The sequence below is a fragment of the Lampetra planeri genome, chromosome 1 (genome assembly GCF_965212315.1).
Source record: "Lampetra planeri chromosome 1, kcLamPlan1.2.h2, whole genome shotgun sequence".
In the NCBI taxonomy this organism is placed as follows: Eukaryota; Metazoa; Chordata; class Hyperoartia; order Petromyzontiformes; family Petromyzontidae; genus Lampetra; species Lampetra planeri.
Genome location: NC_136107.1, coordinates 37,879,971 through 37,895,499, shown reverse-complemented (window position 1 = coordinate 37,895,499; position 15,529 = coordinate 37,879,971). Strand labels below are relative to the sequence as shown.

Sequence of the window (15,529 nt, the reverse complement as noted above, 5' to 3'; positions counted from 1 at the left end):
CACGGCGGGACCAGCGGGGTCAACTTGAGGTGACCCGAGCCAGAACACGTTTCGGCCACCCTTGGTTAGCACGGCTGGCTACGTACGGTGCAAAAGAAGTTCAAGATACATATAAATGTTATGTGAAGGTAACATTTTTTCCCCGACAATATCACCCCAGATCAGCCAATCGGTGAAATTGGTACTGTCAATATTCTTATACATATACAACCAATGACCAGTTCTGATCTTCCTCCGTCTCACCGCAGTATAATCAGTTTAGTTTTATAGAAGCAATCGTCATTTTAACACGTAGGCTTTCGCAACCAATATTATTCATAATAATGTTTTTTGTATGTGTCACAACCCTCCACCACCCGACACGGCCAATCAGTAAAAAATGTATCACGTTAACAAAACGCCAATTAGTTGCTTCTTCAGCCCACGGTGTGTTTAAAGAGTGAATCCACAATATTTGGAATTTGAATGTTTCGCTGATAATTACATCCAACATCTTCAGGCGATTTGCCAGAAGTGAAGCCATCCACCTGCTTCCGGTCTTAAATAGTGCAGGATGACGTCATCATTGTTGAACCCCATCAGGTTTCGAAATCAGAGGCGGAGGTGGGGGGGTATTGCAATTATATAATAGATCAGTAATCAGCCACTTAGTATGCGACTCCTCGATAAGGAATTGCAATGTGTTGTGTATTACTTAATATGCTTCCAGTCTGTAGCCATCACAGCGGTTGAAATTATTTTTTATCAATTTCGATTAATTCTCTAATTAGTCTTGGCCAGTAATAATTAGTTTTGCATAACACTTCGTTATCAAAATCAATTGAATGTCCTTGTTAGCAAAGCATGCTCTGCCACTGCTGACAGCTGTTTGAGATAATTAAATGTTCCTTTGATATTATTTTAGTCGTATGCTACGTCCCGTCTGTCCAATATAGCATTTACCGCATAAGCAATTGATCCGATATACACCTTCTGTTGACAACTTCGGCAATTCATCTTAGTACAAGACACTAGTTTTTTAAGTTTGTGTAACGTACCAAGCCTCACTTTAATGTTTTGCTTTTGCAAAATACAGGCTAATTTGTCAATAACTCCCGAGATATATGGTATTTTGATCACTTTCAGCAATATTGCTTGGTCTTGGTTTGGCATTCAATGCTGTTAATTTGAGCATGATTGTAGCCATTCAGTCGTAGTGCTTCTTGAACATGTTTAATCTCTCTCCTTAGACTTTCACCATCTGACACTGTTGTTGCCCAATGTATGAGCGTCTTGATGAGAAAGGATTTGTGGTGGGTGATGATGAGAATCTGCATTCAGATAGGCATCAGTGTGCGTTCCCTTTGGGTAGACGCTGTGTTATTTTAACCATTGTGACCGCGTCCAAGCAAAATATCCAGGATGGGGAGTGTGTTGTTCACCTCCATTTCCATGGTGAACTGGATGGCCGGGTTTTGTGCACTGAGATGGATGATTTTTTAATTCATTACGTCTATCTTTACCATGTGGCCAGACAACTAAAGTGTCATCGACATTTCTAAAACAAAAAGATGGTTTTAATGTACTTGAGGCAAGTGCCCTTGTTTCAAAGTTTTCCATGTTCAGATTTGCTATATCAGGAGACAAAGGAGAGCCCATTGCTGCTCCTTCCTTTTGTTTAAAGAAGTTACCTCTCCATAAGAAATAAGTGATATTTAGACAATGGTCAGTTAGTTTTGGAATATCTTCTGGTAAACCTGTCTTCTTTACTAGTGTATCAAGTAATTTAAGTGACTCGTTAACTGGAACCTTAGTGAATAGAGAAATTACATCAACTCACCAGAATATCATTAGGGTTACGTTTAATATCTGTAATCACATTCACAAGATGTTCTGAATTTATTATAAATGAAGAGGTCCTACCGATGTCGGGCTATATTTGTTTAGTTACATATTTTGCTAATGTGTATGTAGCAGAGCCTATTGTACTTACTTTGGGTCGTATTGGGATACCGATTTTATGAACCTTTGGTAGCCCATACAATCTTGGTGGTTTTGAGGCCGTGGCTTAATTTAGTATTGCTCAGTCTTGGGGATTACAGTAGAACCTCGGAGATCGACCGCACCAGAACTCAAATAAATCGGTGTTAGAACGATATTTCCCAACATTTTTTGCCCCGGAAATCGAACGAAATTCGGAGGTCGAACGGCCAATCGCGACTTGAAAGAACCTGTATGGCTGAGATGCGTATAGCCAGCGTGCATGACGCTTGCCCAAAGGTTTTACCACCTCCTCCTTCTCACCACCTTCCACTCAAGCCATCAACTCTCCTTACTACAGGTAAAGTGAAGATCAATGTTCATTTATTCCATATATTTATTCATTTATTTATTGTTTTTTTGTATGATTTATACATGTAATTACTGTAAACTTCGTGTAAAAATGCTTTATAATGAGAGATTTCTTGTGTCTGGAACCAATTAATGTAATTTACATTAATTCTTATGGGGAAAATGTATTCGGTGTTCGAACAAATCGTTGTTCGAATGGCCTTCTGGAACGAATTAAGTTCGATCTCCGGGGTACCACTGTAATTGCAGAAGTCTTGCGTTCTAAAGTATCGGTTGGATCTCGTTTAATTTTAATATAGGTATCTTCGTCGTTCACGCAAATTGCATCGCGCAATCGCTGAAAAGCCACATATGAGCGGAAAGGCAGCAGCCAGGTGGTGAACTGGCACCAACAGTTTCCAAAGCTCTGCAGTTCTCTATGTATTCAGATGTTTTCAGCCAATTAATGATGCTTATACATGTTTCTAAATAATCTTACATCTGCGTCTTCATTGCCTCGCTAATTTGGTCCCGTCGCAGTCTTCGGCGAGTAGTCGTAGTCATTGTCACATGCTTGATGATTTTCATCCACCCAAGTCATCGTTGACTAAAATTAAACAAAAAACTCGCAAATATTTCTACCAACCAGCAGCTGCTGTCACCACCTGTCCCTGTGTGTGTGTGTGCTGGCTCCGGAGATTAAAATAGTGCATCGCTCAGCTTATCGGCACGTGCCGTGTCCACCCATGATTTTACTATTTTACTACTCATCACCGTAGTAGTAATACTAAAAATACAACAAAAATGTACAACATAAATCGCGCTGCCATGCCGTACCGCACCATGGTAACGGCTCGTGCGGTGGAGCGACAGCATTGGGTAAACGTGGCCCATACGGGCCGCAGGGCTCTCGCGGTTACGTCGCCCAAGACGCGCCCCCCTCACTTCGCGCCAGCAGATTCCTTCCTTCTAAGACACAAACTTTATAAAGCACGGGGAATGACACAGTGGGTGGGGGGTTAAATATCTCCGCCAGACTGGAGTGGCATGCGACTCGTAGTAGCCATAGTGGGGGGGGGGGAGGTTACACTGGATGTAGTGTGCCGTATAATGAATTATCCAGATCACAGAAGCCCTGGGTTCAGCGGCAATACAGCCTTAGCCTCCAACCCTGACACCTGCCCCAACTGCACGAGACTCTCTAAGGCGGAGTGCTTTGGCTTAATATTCTGGAGTGAATCTGGCTCTGACCTCTGCCTTGTAGCGGCGCCAGGTTTTCTCGCCGGGTTGAGGAAAACGTTTGGTGTGCAACGAAATTGTCGGGAGAGCCCTGCAGTGTGATGCGAGTGACTTGGGGGAAGACTTATCTGCCCAATGTACACCCCCGAACCAGGCATCAGTGGCACACCCAGTTAAATGTTTCGCAGAAGGCAATATTTTTTCTTCCCAAGAGTAAAGGTTAAAGGTGCAGGCCTGCAAAACATTTTTCACACACCACGGATGGCAGAAGGGCTTAAACCATTGGGAGCTCTGGAGAGCCCCTGTAGAATACTACATTGACAAACATTTCCCCATTCTATTTATACTTTAGATAAAATGCCCGTTCACCAAATACTCTTATACACTGTAACCACAGCCAGTCAGGTTCCGATTGTGGGAGACTTGTCCACCACGCAGACGAAACTGTCTCCCTATTCAGGATTCGCTCGCTGCCATCGCAGCCTGGCCTGGAAGCACTTGGGGGAGGTGGGGGGAGGGAATTGGCATAAAATCGCAAAATGTGGAGCGGGGTTGTGGGTGTCCTGCACCGCGTCTCACTGGAACCGCGGCCGGAGGGGGGCGCTCTCTATCGAGGCCGAGGTGACCCGCGGGGAACCTTCCTTGCCTGATATCCACTCTCGTTACAGTGGGCCTCGTCCGAGGCGCCCGATAGCTCCAGGGGTGCGAAGCGACAGCAGTGTACAATTCCCGGATTCCACCGGTCATGGCTCTACCTCAGAGGTGCTAACCGCGCGCTATACACAGCAAGGCTACATCAGCAGTGCAACAGTCACGATTTTTTAAAGATAAAATTCCTCCCTTTAACTAGATAGCAACAACATAATTAAAATAGACAAACAAATTAAAGATATAATTCCCTTATGTAAAAAAAGGCTTCTTTTGGGAACTGGTGTTGAGATTTTTTAAAGTGTTGTTGGAAACCAAATCACTTGGCCACAGTTTTCATTAACTTCACCCTGAAACAACAAAAGGCATGCCCAATCGGCTCTCTCGGCCTTCCCAAGTACCCTCGACGATCACGAAAACGCGTGCTGTGTGAAAAGTCCTCCCGACGTTTACAAAGCGTGGAATTGAAAATCGACTTCCAAGGTGCGGCCCATCGGGTTTACTCTCGTGTTGGCGTCCGCGAGCCCGCGGCGGGGTCATATGCGCCCGTATCCCACGTGCGACGGCACGCTCGCCTGCCACTCCGCCACCATGAAGGAGCCCGTGCCCAGCAGCGTGGTCACCACCAGCACCAGCAGCTGCCACGTCAGGTGCAGGTAGTTGCTGTAGAAGAAGGCGATCGCGGCCGTGATAGACTGGGCGGGGAGGGAGGAGAGGTGGTGGGGGAGCAGCGTCAGTGTACGGTTCGTGGTGTTGAGGATTGGGAAAAATGAAGCATTGTGTGCAAGGGTAGGGTGGCAGGAGACATTGGGGGCACAACCATAGCTCTTTTTTTTTACTTTTAATCGTTTTTATGAAAAAAAATTCTGCACCCTGCACATAAAATGCAGAGCAAAGGTTCGCAACTCTCGTCGGGTGTACATTGAATCAGAAATCTCCTGGCTCCCTGTGGGCTGAGGGTCACGTGGCAACTTGGCAAAACGTGATGTTAAAACAACGACGACACATTTTCGAGAGGCTTAAAGTTGTTGACAAAGAAAGTGGGCACGGTGGCCCGTTTGTGGCCAACAGTCTAGCCAAGGTGCTTGCCAAGCACTTGCGTTTTCCTGGTGTTCACGGGGCGGAACAAAAAAAACACATCGAGGTCCGGGTACAGCCCGCAGACTGGAAGCATTCTCGTGTCTAGCTGCAGCGTGTACGGGATGTGGGTCGCGTGCAGTGAGAGCGCCACCTGGACGAATTTGAAGACCGCGAATGCGGGCGCGCTGTCGTCGGCATACATGTAGCCTAGCACGCTGTACAGTTGCGTGTTGAAGCAGCTGTCTCCGAAGCCCAGCAGGAAGCTGCACAGCATCGCCACCTCGACACTACGGCAGGGGAGGAAGCCCACCAGGGTGAGCGCGGCCAAATCTCAAGTTTGTGATTGATGACAAAACACGCCGACGAGTAAAAACACGTGAACTGGTTAAATCAGCCGTGATGGCGTGTTGTCCCCTACGGACAAGCGGGGGCCTGCACCTGGGATTCATGAAGCCGATTTTGTTGGAGCCGGCCTCTCCGACGACGGGAGCATCATCCGGAATGTTGAGGAAGATGAGGAAGAAGGCGATGATGTGAGCGACCATGCCCAACAGCACCACAGGGTTCCTCCCAAAGCGGTTATTCCTGTTGAGCAGCCCGAATAAACCTCCGCCTACGTGTGACGGTGAGTGGACACAATAAAATACAGCATCCAGGTTAAACACACAATACTATTTGTATATAAATAGTACCTAAATACAACTGTATGTCATGTCACGGTATTACATTTTACATTTGCATTATGTTGATAACATTTACAGCAGAGGCAGTCTCCAAAATACGAACGTCAAAATTTCAAACACCCGCACTTACGAATCAACCCCCATAAGATGTTATTATTTTTATCCATCCGACTTGCGAACGTTCGGTCGTGCTTACAAACCGAACCGTAGAACATTTTTTTTGGCGGACCGATCCTCCGGAAGACGTAATGGAGTCCCAGCATCCTGCTGGGACTCATTACGTCTTGGGACTCATTAGGCTCCTTCCGGCAAGCAAGCCGGCATCAGAACTCAAGGTAAGTGAAAATAAAACGGATTTTCTCTTCTTCTTTTCATGTTATTTTATTTTGTTGGATTTACTGTCCAGTATTTATTACAGTATTACATGCAAATATTTCTTATTTATGAGTTGGACAATGCATCAACGCATGGTCACGTACGGTCACGTACGGTCACGTACGGTCACATGTATAACAAAGATGCCACGTATAGCCTTAACAGACTGTAAGGACAGGTGCTGTTCGCGAGCACCGATGAAGGCCGGTGCAGCACACGAGGGGGTGGATGGCCAGCACCACGCCCGTCTGCCTTTGTCTCCCTAGTGGCATGCTTACACACTGCACCAGGTACTCATTTGAGGCCGGGTCGACCTAGGGAAGGCCCAGGACTGCTTCAGATAATCGTCACTGGTGTTGGTCGTGAGCGAGAATCGAACTCTGGTTCCTGAGTTGAGTTCCGAGATACAAACAAATTGACTTGCGAACGGGTTTCGGAAACGTAACCCATTCATAAGTCCGAGGGACTGCCCGTATACGCATTCTAAATTAGAGACTTAAGTGAAGAGGAAGGAGTTTATCCTGAACTAGGGAGGCAGGGAGTCAATAGCATGGATGGCTGCGGGGAGTTAAATATTTCAGGGGTTGTGCTCTCTAGCCCCGATCTCACAATGTGGGGGCTATATGCTCATTTGTATTTGTCTGTAGTGATAAAGATGTCTGAGCCATGAGGTCTGATCGATCGGACCTGTGATCTCGCCAACACCAATGAAGATGCCCGAGAGGCCGATGAGGCCCTTGGCGTCCGCCACGAAGCGGTTGGTGGCACCGATGCAGGTGCCGTACACACCGCTGAAGAAGGTCAGCTCCAGCCCTGGCATCAGAAGCATGGTCACGTACAGTTACATGTATAACAAAGACAAAGATCCCACGTATAGTAGCCTGAACAGACTGTAGGGACAAGTGCTGTTCGCGAGCACCGATGAAGGCCGGTATGGCACACGAGGGGGTGGGTGGATGGCCAGCACCACGCCCGACTGCCTTTGTCTCCATAGTGACATACTTACACACTGCACCAGGTACTCATTTGAGGCTGAGTCGACCTAAAGGAGGCCCAGGACTGGTTCAGATAATCGTCACTGGTGTTGGTCTCGAGCGGGAATCGAACTCTGCTGCCGGGTTCGCAGCACAACGTGCTAACCACTACACTACCGCTCCTCGCACAGGTATAACGGACGCATGCTCAGAGGTACCCCAACAGCATCGTTCAATATCCACAAACACATCCACTCCACACGGCAGCTAGGTTTTCACGGCCACTCATAATACAAGTGTAGTCTTCACTGCTGTGCGGCTTTTTGACAATTTATTCTCTCAAGCTTTCACCAACCATGTGTGGCGCTTTGGGCATCTTCAATGCTCAACATGGTGCCAAACCCGGGAGGCCACACTTGAACATCCACTGCATGACAAATGATTTCCGTACTTTGTATGAGATTTAGACCGCGTGGGTAGGGAGTTCTTTCAGTAGCCGACACTCGTGTCTGGGGTCGTGCGCCGTGTGGCCTCACTCACCCGTGTAGGCCATGCACACGCTCAGCAGCAGCATGTTCCTGGTGAAGAAAAGCTTCACGGAATTCTCTGCAAGATGAGCACAAGACAAGGGATTACATTCATTGGATTTGCGTCTCAATTCAAATAGCCTAAACTAAACTATTGTTATTTTACCAGGTAAGGCCCACTGAGCTATAAAGCTCTTTTTCAGAAGCGACCTTGTCACAAATGAAAGCTCAACGAAGTGGCTTATCACGTGGAAATTTATAGCAGCCAAATACTCGAAATGCACGTTGATTCTAAATATGGAGGGAAAAACCAGAGGACCCGGAGAAAAATCTACGTGACCACAGGGAGAATTAAACTCCAAATATACAGGCGTAAGGATCGGGATCGAACCCACGACCTCCTTCATACCAGGTGAGGAAGTTAACATATCGCCAACATGTGTGAAATGTATGCGGTTAAATCGTATAAACTTGTGAGTGTTAATGTTTCTTACTTAGAGCTTGTAATGGGCCATGTGGAGTTTCTCTTTGCCTAAACACACACACATACACCATTTAACAGCAACAAAAATCATTCGTTGTAAAGGAAACTGTGCTTATGTGAATGACTACAAAGAAAATGTCTGATTCGCTTAAACAAATAATTTCTGTACGGCAGCCTTGGTGGTGTGCGGATGTACCGACACATAGTTACGATGTCTGTAGACGATTCCACAGTATGGGCTGAACGGGTGATGAATTAAACTCGTGATGTGTAGCTGTATGCCTTTCTAACGTGGCCAAAAGCAGGATAGATTACTATTATTGTTTTTATTAATCTCCACCTTGAACGCGTTACTCCTTAGTGTCCATCGATTCATAGCAGGGGACGGAGGAGGTACTATCGCTCTCGTATGTTTCACACGAGAGCGTGTTTGTCTCATATTTAATTTGCAGCGTGTTAGTAGTCGGGGCAAAACATTAATTTGCATATTGCCAATTGGCTTGTGTCTCCAAGTTTTGGGCAAACCTTTTTTAAATCGGAAATGTCCTTAAGAGCAACGCAATGTTATACTCACAAGTTGGCTAATGTTGGATCATCTCTACGAGAACTATCGTTAAATCTGTAAATGAGGAAAAAACTCATGGAATAGGAGCACAGGCTCCTATTCCGAAACCACCACAACATAATCATGGGAATGCACAAATTTTCCTAACTCGTAAAAAAAATGGTAATACATTTCAGCAAGTCCAGTGAACAGTAAACTGTCCAAGTAAATAACGAAAAACACTAAATGCGTTCGTCAATAACGCTACCTTATTAACACTGCCTTCTTACTGCTGAACATGTTTAGATCTTTGTTATTTGTGCTGGTGCACCGCTGCCATTGTAGTATCACCAAATAGTCTCCTGGGGTAAAAATACATTGACGTTTCCGAGGCTGGAAGATCCGAGGCTGGGCGCGGGGATCTGGAATCGTGGCCGAGCAAGACATCACTTACGGGGTCGTCTCGTTTTGGTCGCAGGGCTCGTCTGTATCGCCCGCGTCGCTGAGCGCCGAGTCCTGGGTGCCAGATTTCCGCACCAGCACAAGCACCAGTGTCCCCACCAGGCTGATGACGGTGAGGGCCGTGAACAGCACGCGACGATCCTTATCTGCGGAGAACACGGCAAAGAGTTCCCTCTCCACAGCTATGGGCATACATGTACATCCACTATTTCCAAATGACTGCTGAATGAGGGCCTCTCAATTAATTTCCGGTTTTGGGGGTTATTTTGACCAAACATCACTACGCTGGTCAGTGTGGGTTAGTGAAGGCTTTGAGCATGGAGTATAGAATTACAGCACTTGTGTGCCACTGTTCTCTACTATCAACCGTGCTGCCTTTTCACCTCCTATTAGCTACGTACGGTACCAAAGAAGTTCAATGTACAGCCCTGCATTCTATAGCCTCTAACACCACGCTTAGCTTTCAAGATTTTTGCAGGTGCATTCCGGGTGATTTTGTAGTTGGTAAAGAGTATGCTATGCCGGAAAAAATGTTCACACTGGCAACATAAGCTGCTCATGCCACAGAAACACTCAGTATTAGGGTCTCACCGGAGATGTGTGTCTTTCCTTTCCAACTCACGTAAATATACAGGTTCCCAAACACCATGCTGAAACGACAGAACATTATAATATTGCGACAACGTTAACCTCTGTGGTTGCTTTCAATCTGCACACAATTGTGTGTTGCTTTGACAGGGATTCACTATGACCGGCGCAAATGCACCAACTGTGTGACAGCGAGAGGGGGGTGGGGGGACTGACCTGAACTGCAGCAGAGCCCAGAAGATGCCGCTATTCCTGGCCATGGTGGTGGCGTCAGAGTTGACCGTGAGACAGGTGCCCTGGGCCGTCCACAGCACTGCACGCCGCACGCAATCAACCAATCGCACGTGTGCACCATCGACGCAACGGTGAGAGTATGTCAGTTTTCTTTACGCCTTTTTTTTCTCAAACAAGTTTGGGAACAACAACAAAAAAACCGTGCACATTTCTGGTTTCTGTATCACTTGTCAACATGTTTTTCTTTGAAAGCATTTCATGAGCAGTATGCACAAGCCCATGAGCAACTTCCAAAGGCAAAACCAATTTGCTGATTTGCAAATCGTAATTTTCTGCTCTGCTTTTTATCTCCAGGTTTTTGGAAGTCCTCCGATCAATTTGGCCCTCTTTCAATGAGGTGAATCAGATTATCTTTCATTGGATGATAATTTCCAGAAATCTAATGCACATCCTCTCACGTTATTAGATGAACTGACGGACAGCGCTAATGTGGAAACCACTTCAACCTTGGTTGGAACGTGTAAAAATATTAGGCAAAAATGGCAACGTTTATAGGCAGAAGCCTTCACCTGCCGCGGCAATCCCTATGAGCACCGATGCAGTGTAGAACGACCACGCCATCGGCTTGATGAACGTGGCAATGTAGGCACTGCAAACACAGACAGAGGACGCGATGCTCTGAGTTGGTAGCATAACTCCAGGCTGCGTTCATTTACACGTGCGGTATGGTGACATCAGGCGACACTCGAGGCAGGATGGGAGGACCGTTCTTAAATGGTCACAACCATGCCTCTTTTGACATCTACAAATCCCCTGCTGCGTGTGTTACTATTTGTTTCGAGCCTGCATGCACTTTTCTGTGCAATGGGGTTTCTAACCATTGACATAAAGTGTCACGATTGCTTGACATTGCGTACAAATGTTGCTTTAGAATTTTACTTTCTCGGAACATACACACAGTATTTCCCAGGTAAAGATCAACTGGTGTTTTGTGAAAACAATCATTCAACCTGCATCTTCACGAGTAGCCTGGAAGTCACTCACACGAGGGTTTCAAGGTTCAAACACAAAGTCTCAAGGACTCGAGAGGTTTTTCTCGCAAACAAATGCATCACGTGACTCAACATACACTTTTGGTTATGGTCACCAATTGCAAATTTTTTTTGTGGCTAGCACACTGCGCTATTAACTTGGTTTCCTGAGTTCAGTTTCTGACAAGTGACATCTGAACAGATCCTGGTACCTACTTTCACCAACCCACACTGTCCTGTATGAAGTACGATCAAACAATCCCCACAATCGAGACGGCACGGGGAGGCCCTCATCCAGCTGTGAATTGACAAAGGCTGTAAATAGGGACCATACGCTCTGTGGTATTCTCTGCAGCTGGCCAGGGTCACCTGGGTAATCGTTTGCAGTAACATGGCTAGTCGATTTCAATTACATATCAGCTGGGATGAGAATGGCAGTTAGCAGAAGCAGCCATGTGAGTGCCCACGACCCAATTCCCGTGAACTCCTGACCTGTAGACGATGCCTCCCAGCACCATGGACCAGCGAGGCCCCAGCACGGCCACAACGGACGGGGCGAGGATGTTGGAGGCTGAGAACACGCCATATATGATGGCAAGGCTGCAAGGGAGAACACAAACCACCGAGTGTGTCAAAAGGATAAGCCAATAAAAAGAGCACGTTACAAGTAATGCGCAAGGGTTCCAGAGATTTCTTAGCGAATGCGTGTAATTCCGAAGCTTGGAAAGAGCAATGCCAGTCATCGCCTGAATTAGGTATCTGTGATTTACATTGTGACCAATCACTGTAATTGTACTTGGGTTCAGAGAACTCACCTCGTGTAGCCACTCCCACTGAAGTTTGTGCTTAGGTTATTGATGACCGTTTGCTGCAAAAGAAGTCCACATCAGAGCCCGCATGAAACGCTGTACAATAAAATCAACCATCATTAACCACGAATGCAGTTTACTACACCACCACCGTCATCATCAGCCATAATCAATGCACTGCTGGAATGAAGGCCTCACCATTTCCCATGGCCCTGTGATGTACCACTCAATTGAAGTAACTGTACACAAGTCGATTTCATCGCTCCATCCGTGCAGTGGAAGTCCTCTTGGGCATGTTCCCTCCTCTGGCTGCTAACGCCCGCCGTTAGTCTCGACTATCAGTAGGTTTGCCACGACATACGCTGTGGCTATATCGACAAGAGTAGTTACATGCGCCCTATACTTGCAGTGTGGTCCCCTGTACCCAGACCACCAGTGGTCCGTGACGGTCCTCCAAGTGGTCGGTGGACTGCGTTCCAAATGCAGGTTGATCCGAAAATAATGACCATGTTTTGTCTCGGACATTAATATCTTAATTGTGTTTAATTTGAAAATGATGGTAAACTACTCTGATTAAACCACTTTAACCGTAACATCTAAATGCCACCCGAAAAAACTCATAGCTGCATTAAAAACTCTGTTTTTATGTAATATGAATCATTTTGTACGACTGGTATTTAGAAAGACAAGCGAATGCATTTTGTCACCAGGGGTGGAGGGTCTGGGTGGTCCGCGGAAATGTTTCCATCGGCTGAGTGGCTCCGCGAGCCAAAAAAGTTTGAGAAACACTGCCCTGTAAGATTCTAAACCGAGGTTGATCTGCCTTTACGTTTCATAAATGACAGCACAACGTGACCAAAGGCTTTTGACCGTCAATTCTATCCCCATCTCCACCCTCTGCCACTTTTGACAGTTTTTAGGAGCTCGGTATTGATTGACTCGCATAACAATAAACGCTCACAATGATTCTTCCGCATCTGCAGTGCCCTCCCCTATCGCGACGCAAGGGTGTGTTGCAGTAATGAGGTGAACTGATGCCCAGACTGCACACCACTCACACAGGATTGTGTACATATCCCTGTGTGTACATCTGTGTGTTGCGTGCATGTTTATCTTGCACAATTTCCTTAGCCCTGAAATGGATACCGCCGAATCATGGCCACAACCGAACAGCACCGCACTTCCCCAGGTTCAATGCCATGACCTGGCACCCAGCCTCCTACACACACACAGCTTTTGTGCGCACACACACATAAATTTAATTTGTACTCGTATTTCATAATTGGTATCACTAAGCAGTGAAGTTTGAAATGGTGTGACATGTAATACTGTATATACCATATTACATATTCATGTCATCATCAGCGTCCGTAATCAATCCGCTGCTTGATGAATGCCTCCCCAAGCCATCAACCCTCTCTCACGGTCCTGCGATGCAGCAATCCATCTCGCACCTGAACACGGGATTTCATCAATCTCGACTTCACGGTGGACATTCCTCTCGGGCACGCTTCCCGCCACTGCCTGTCACTCCATTGTTAGTCTCGACCATCGGCCGTGATCTCTTCTGGCAAAGTGTCCAGGCAGTGTCCAGCCCAAGCCCCAGAGGTCGCAACCGGGTACCCGATACCCGTACCCTACCCGATACCCGGCTACCCGTACCCGGCCGGGTACGGGTAGCCGTTTGCGACCCTGGTGCGGCCGGGTACGGGTAGGCCGTGAGTCACTGGTGAGTAACCGTTTGTCACTCATTTCGGGTAGGGTACGGGTAGGGAACGGGTACCCATTTGCGACCCTGGTGCGGCCGGGTACGGGTAAGGAATCAAAACCCGTTTGCGACCTCTGCCAAGCCCCCATCAGCCAAATTACAGCTTTCATTTGCATATGTTCTACATTCCACGTGTTCCTCTTTCTGCCTAAATTTAACTCCATGCGTGCCACAGTGGTGAGATGTTAACTACCTCGCCTGGTGCCCGAAGTGGTGAGATGTTAACTACCTCGCCTGGTATACAGGAGGTCGTGGGTTCGATTCCGACCCTGACACCTGTACATTTGGAGTTTGCATGATCTCACCGTGGTCGCGTGGATTTTTCTCCGGGTCATCCGGTTTTCCCTTCCGCATTTAGAATAAACATCACGCGTTTAGAGTATTTGGCTACTATACATTTACACACGATAACAATCCACTTCGTTGAGCTATCAGTTGTAGCCAGGTCGCTTCTGAGAAAAAAAGCTGGTGAAATAAAAACAAGCTTTAGTTCCACCGGTTGTATCGATAGAGCTTCTGCTACATCTCTGCCTGTATCACCCGCGTTAGTGGACGATTCCCGCTCACGGCCAACACCAGTGACGATAATCTGAACCGGTCCTGAGCCTCCCCTAGGTTGTATCAGCCTCAAAATTCGTACCTTTGTAGGGGTGTGTAAACATCGCCACTTGGGAGACAAAGGCGGCCCCGGGTGTGATTCTAACCACCCCTCCCCCCTCGTGTGCCACATTGCCGGCCTTCCCTCGCCGTGTCAGTCACCCCGACTGCCTCACCTCCACGTTCCCGCACGTCTGGAACGCGGTGAACACGAACATGAAGGCGAAGCCCAAGATGAGGACATTGATCAGCTTCTTCTTGTCCTCCGTCATGGCAGCGGCAGAACGAACAAAGCCCCCCGAATGCAGTCGCTGTTCGTCGTATGGCTCTTCTTCACACTTCTCTCGGCGAGAGTTGAGCTGCAACAGCAGCTCCCTCGTTGACTTTACGAGTGGCGTTTACCACCAAAATCGATCCCGCGGGCGATTGGTGATTAAACAAAAAGTAACGCCGTTCCGACACTGCTAACGCAAGAGGGCCCGGTTTTAGTTTTAACTGCTGGCACGGTGGTGACGTTCAGGTAACGCGGTTGGCTCTGTTGAAACGGTAAGGTGAATGTAACGCTGTGGGGGAGTGTAACGCCGTGAAATGTAACGCGGTCAGTGTGAATGTAACGTCTGAAAAGTAACGCGGGGGGTGATTTTAGTGTAATGTATGTGTAGCGCGGTGGGTGAGTGTAACGCGGATAAAGTAACGCGTGGAGGGTGAATGTAACGTCGTGAAAGTAACGTGTAACGCTGTAAAAGTAACGCGGATCGCTGCGCCTCGACCGTCGTTTCCCAGCTCCCGCCTTTGTCCTCTCCTCACAGGCCGCGCGAGGACCCCGGCACTGCGCATGCGCGAAAGCGCCCACCGCCGCACGCGATTGGCCGAGAGCGCTGCCTCGCTCGCGCCCGGCAAAACTCGCCTCGCGATTGGGCCAAGCCGAGTCACGTGCGCGAGTTGGGCCGTGCACAACAGCTTCTGTTTATAACAACACGGGGACTCCCCACTGCCGCGCAGCCACAGCACTGGGAGTGGCCTCGAGAAAACAGAGGCTTCTGTGTCCGGGTCAGCTGCTTTTCCGAGTCAGCTGACTCGGGGACAGAAGCTGTTTTTTTCCGAGTCAGCTGACTCGAGCGGGGGTGGCTGTGCACCACAGCTTCTGTCGGCGTCGGCTGACGGACCGGTGTTGTT

The 15,529-nt window shown here is 47.6% G+C and overlaps 1 protein-coding gene across 1 annotated transcript; it reads right to left on the bottom strand.

The window, feature by feature from the left end:
• Positions 1–1,824: 1,824 nt before the first annotated feature.
• MFSD11 (major facilitator superfamily domain containing 11) lies at positions 1,825–15,191 on the bottom strand. Its single transcript, XM_078600140.1, has 13 exons — positions 14,530–15,191; positions 11,995–12,047; positions 11,672–11,779; positions 10,718–10,797; positions 10,131–10,227; positions 9,918–9,976; positions 9,319–9,472; positions 8,331–8,368; positions 7,850–7,915; positions 7,023–7,148; positions 5,716–5,890; positions 5,429–5,564; positions 1,825–4,892 (listed from the first exon to the last, which is right to left on the bottom strand). The coding sequence occupies exons 1-13, from the start codon at positions 14,623–14,625 to the stop codon at positions 4,734–4,736; spliced, it is 1,347 nt and encodes a 448-aa protein (XP_078456266.1). The 5' UTR covers positions 14,626–15,191; the 3' UTR covers positions 1,825–4,733.
• Positions 15,192–15,529: the final 338 nt, after the last annotated feature.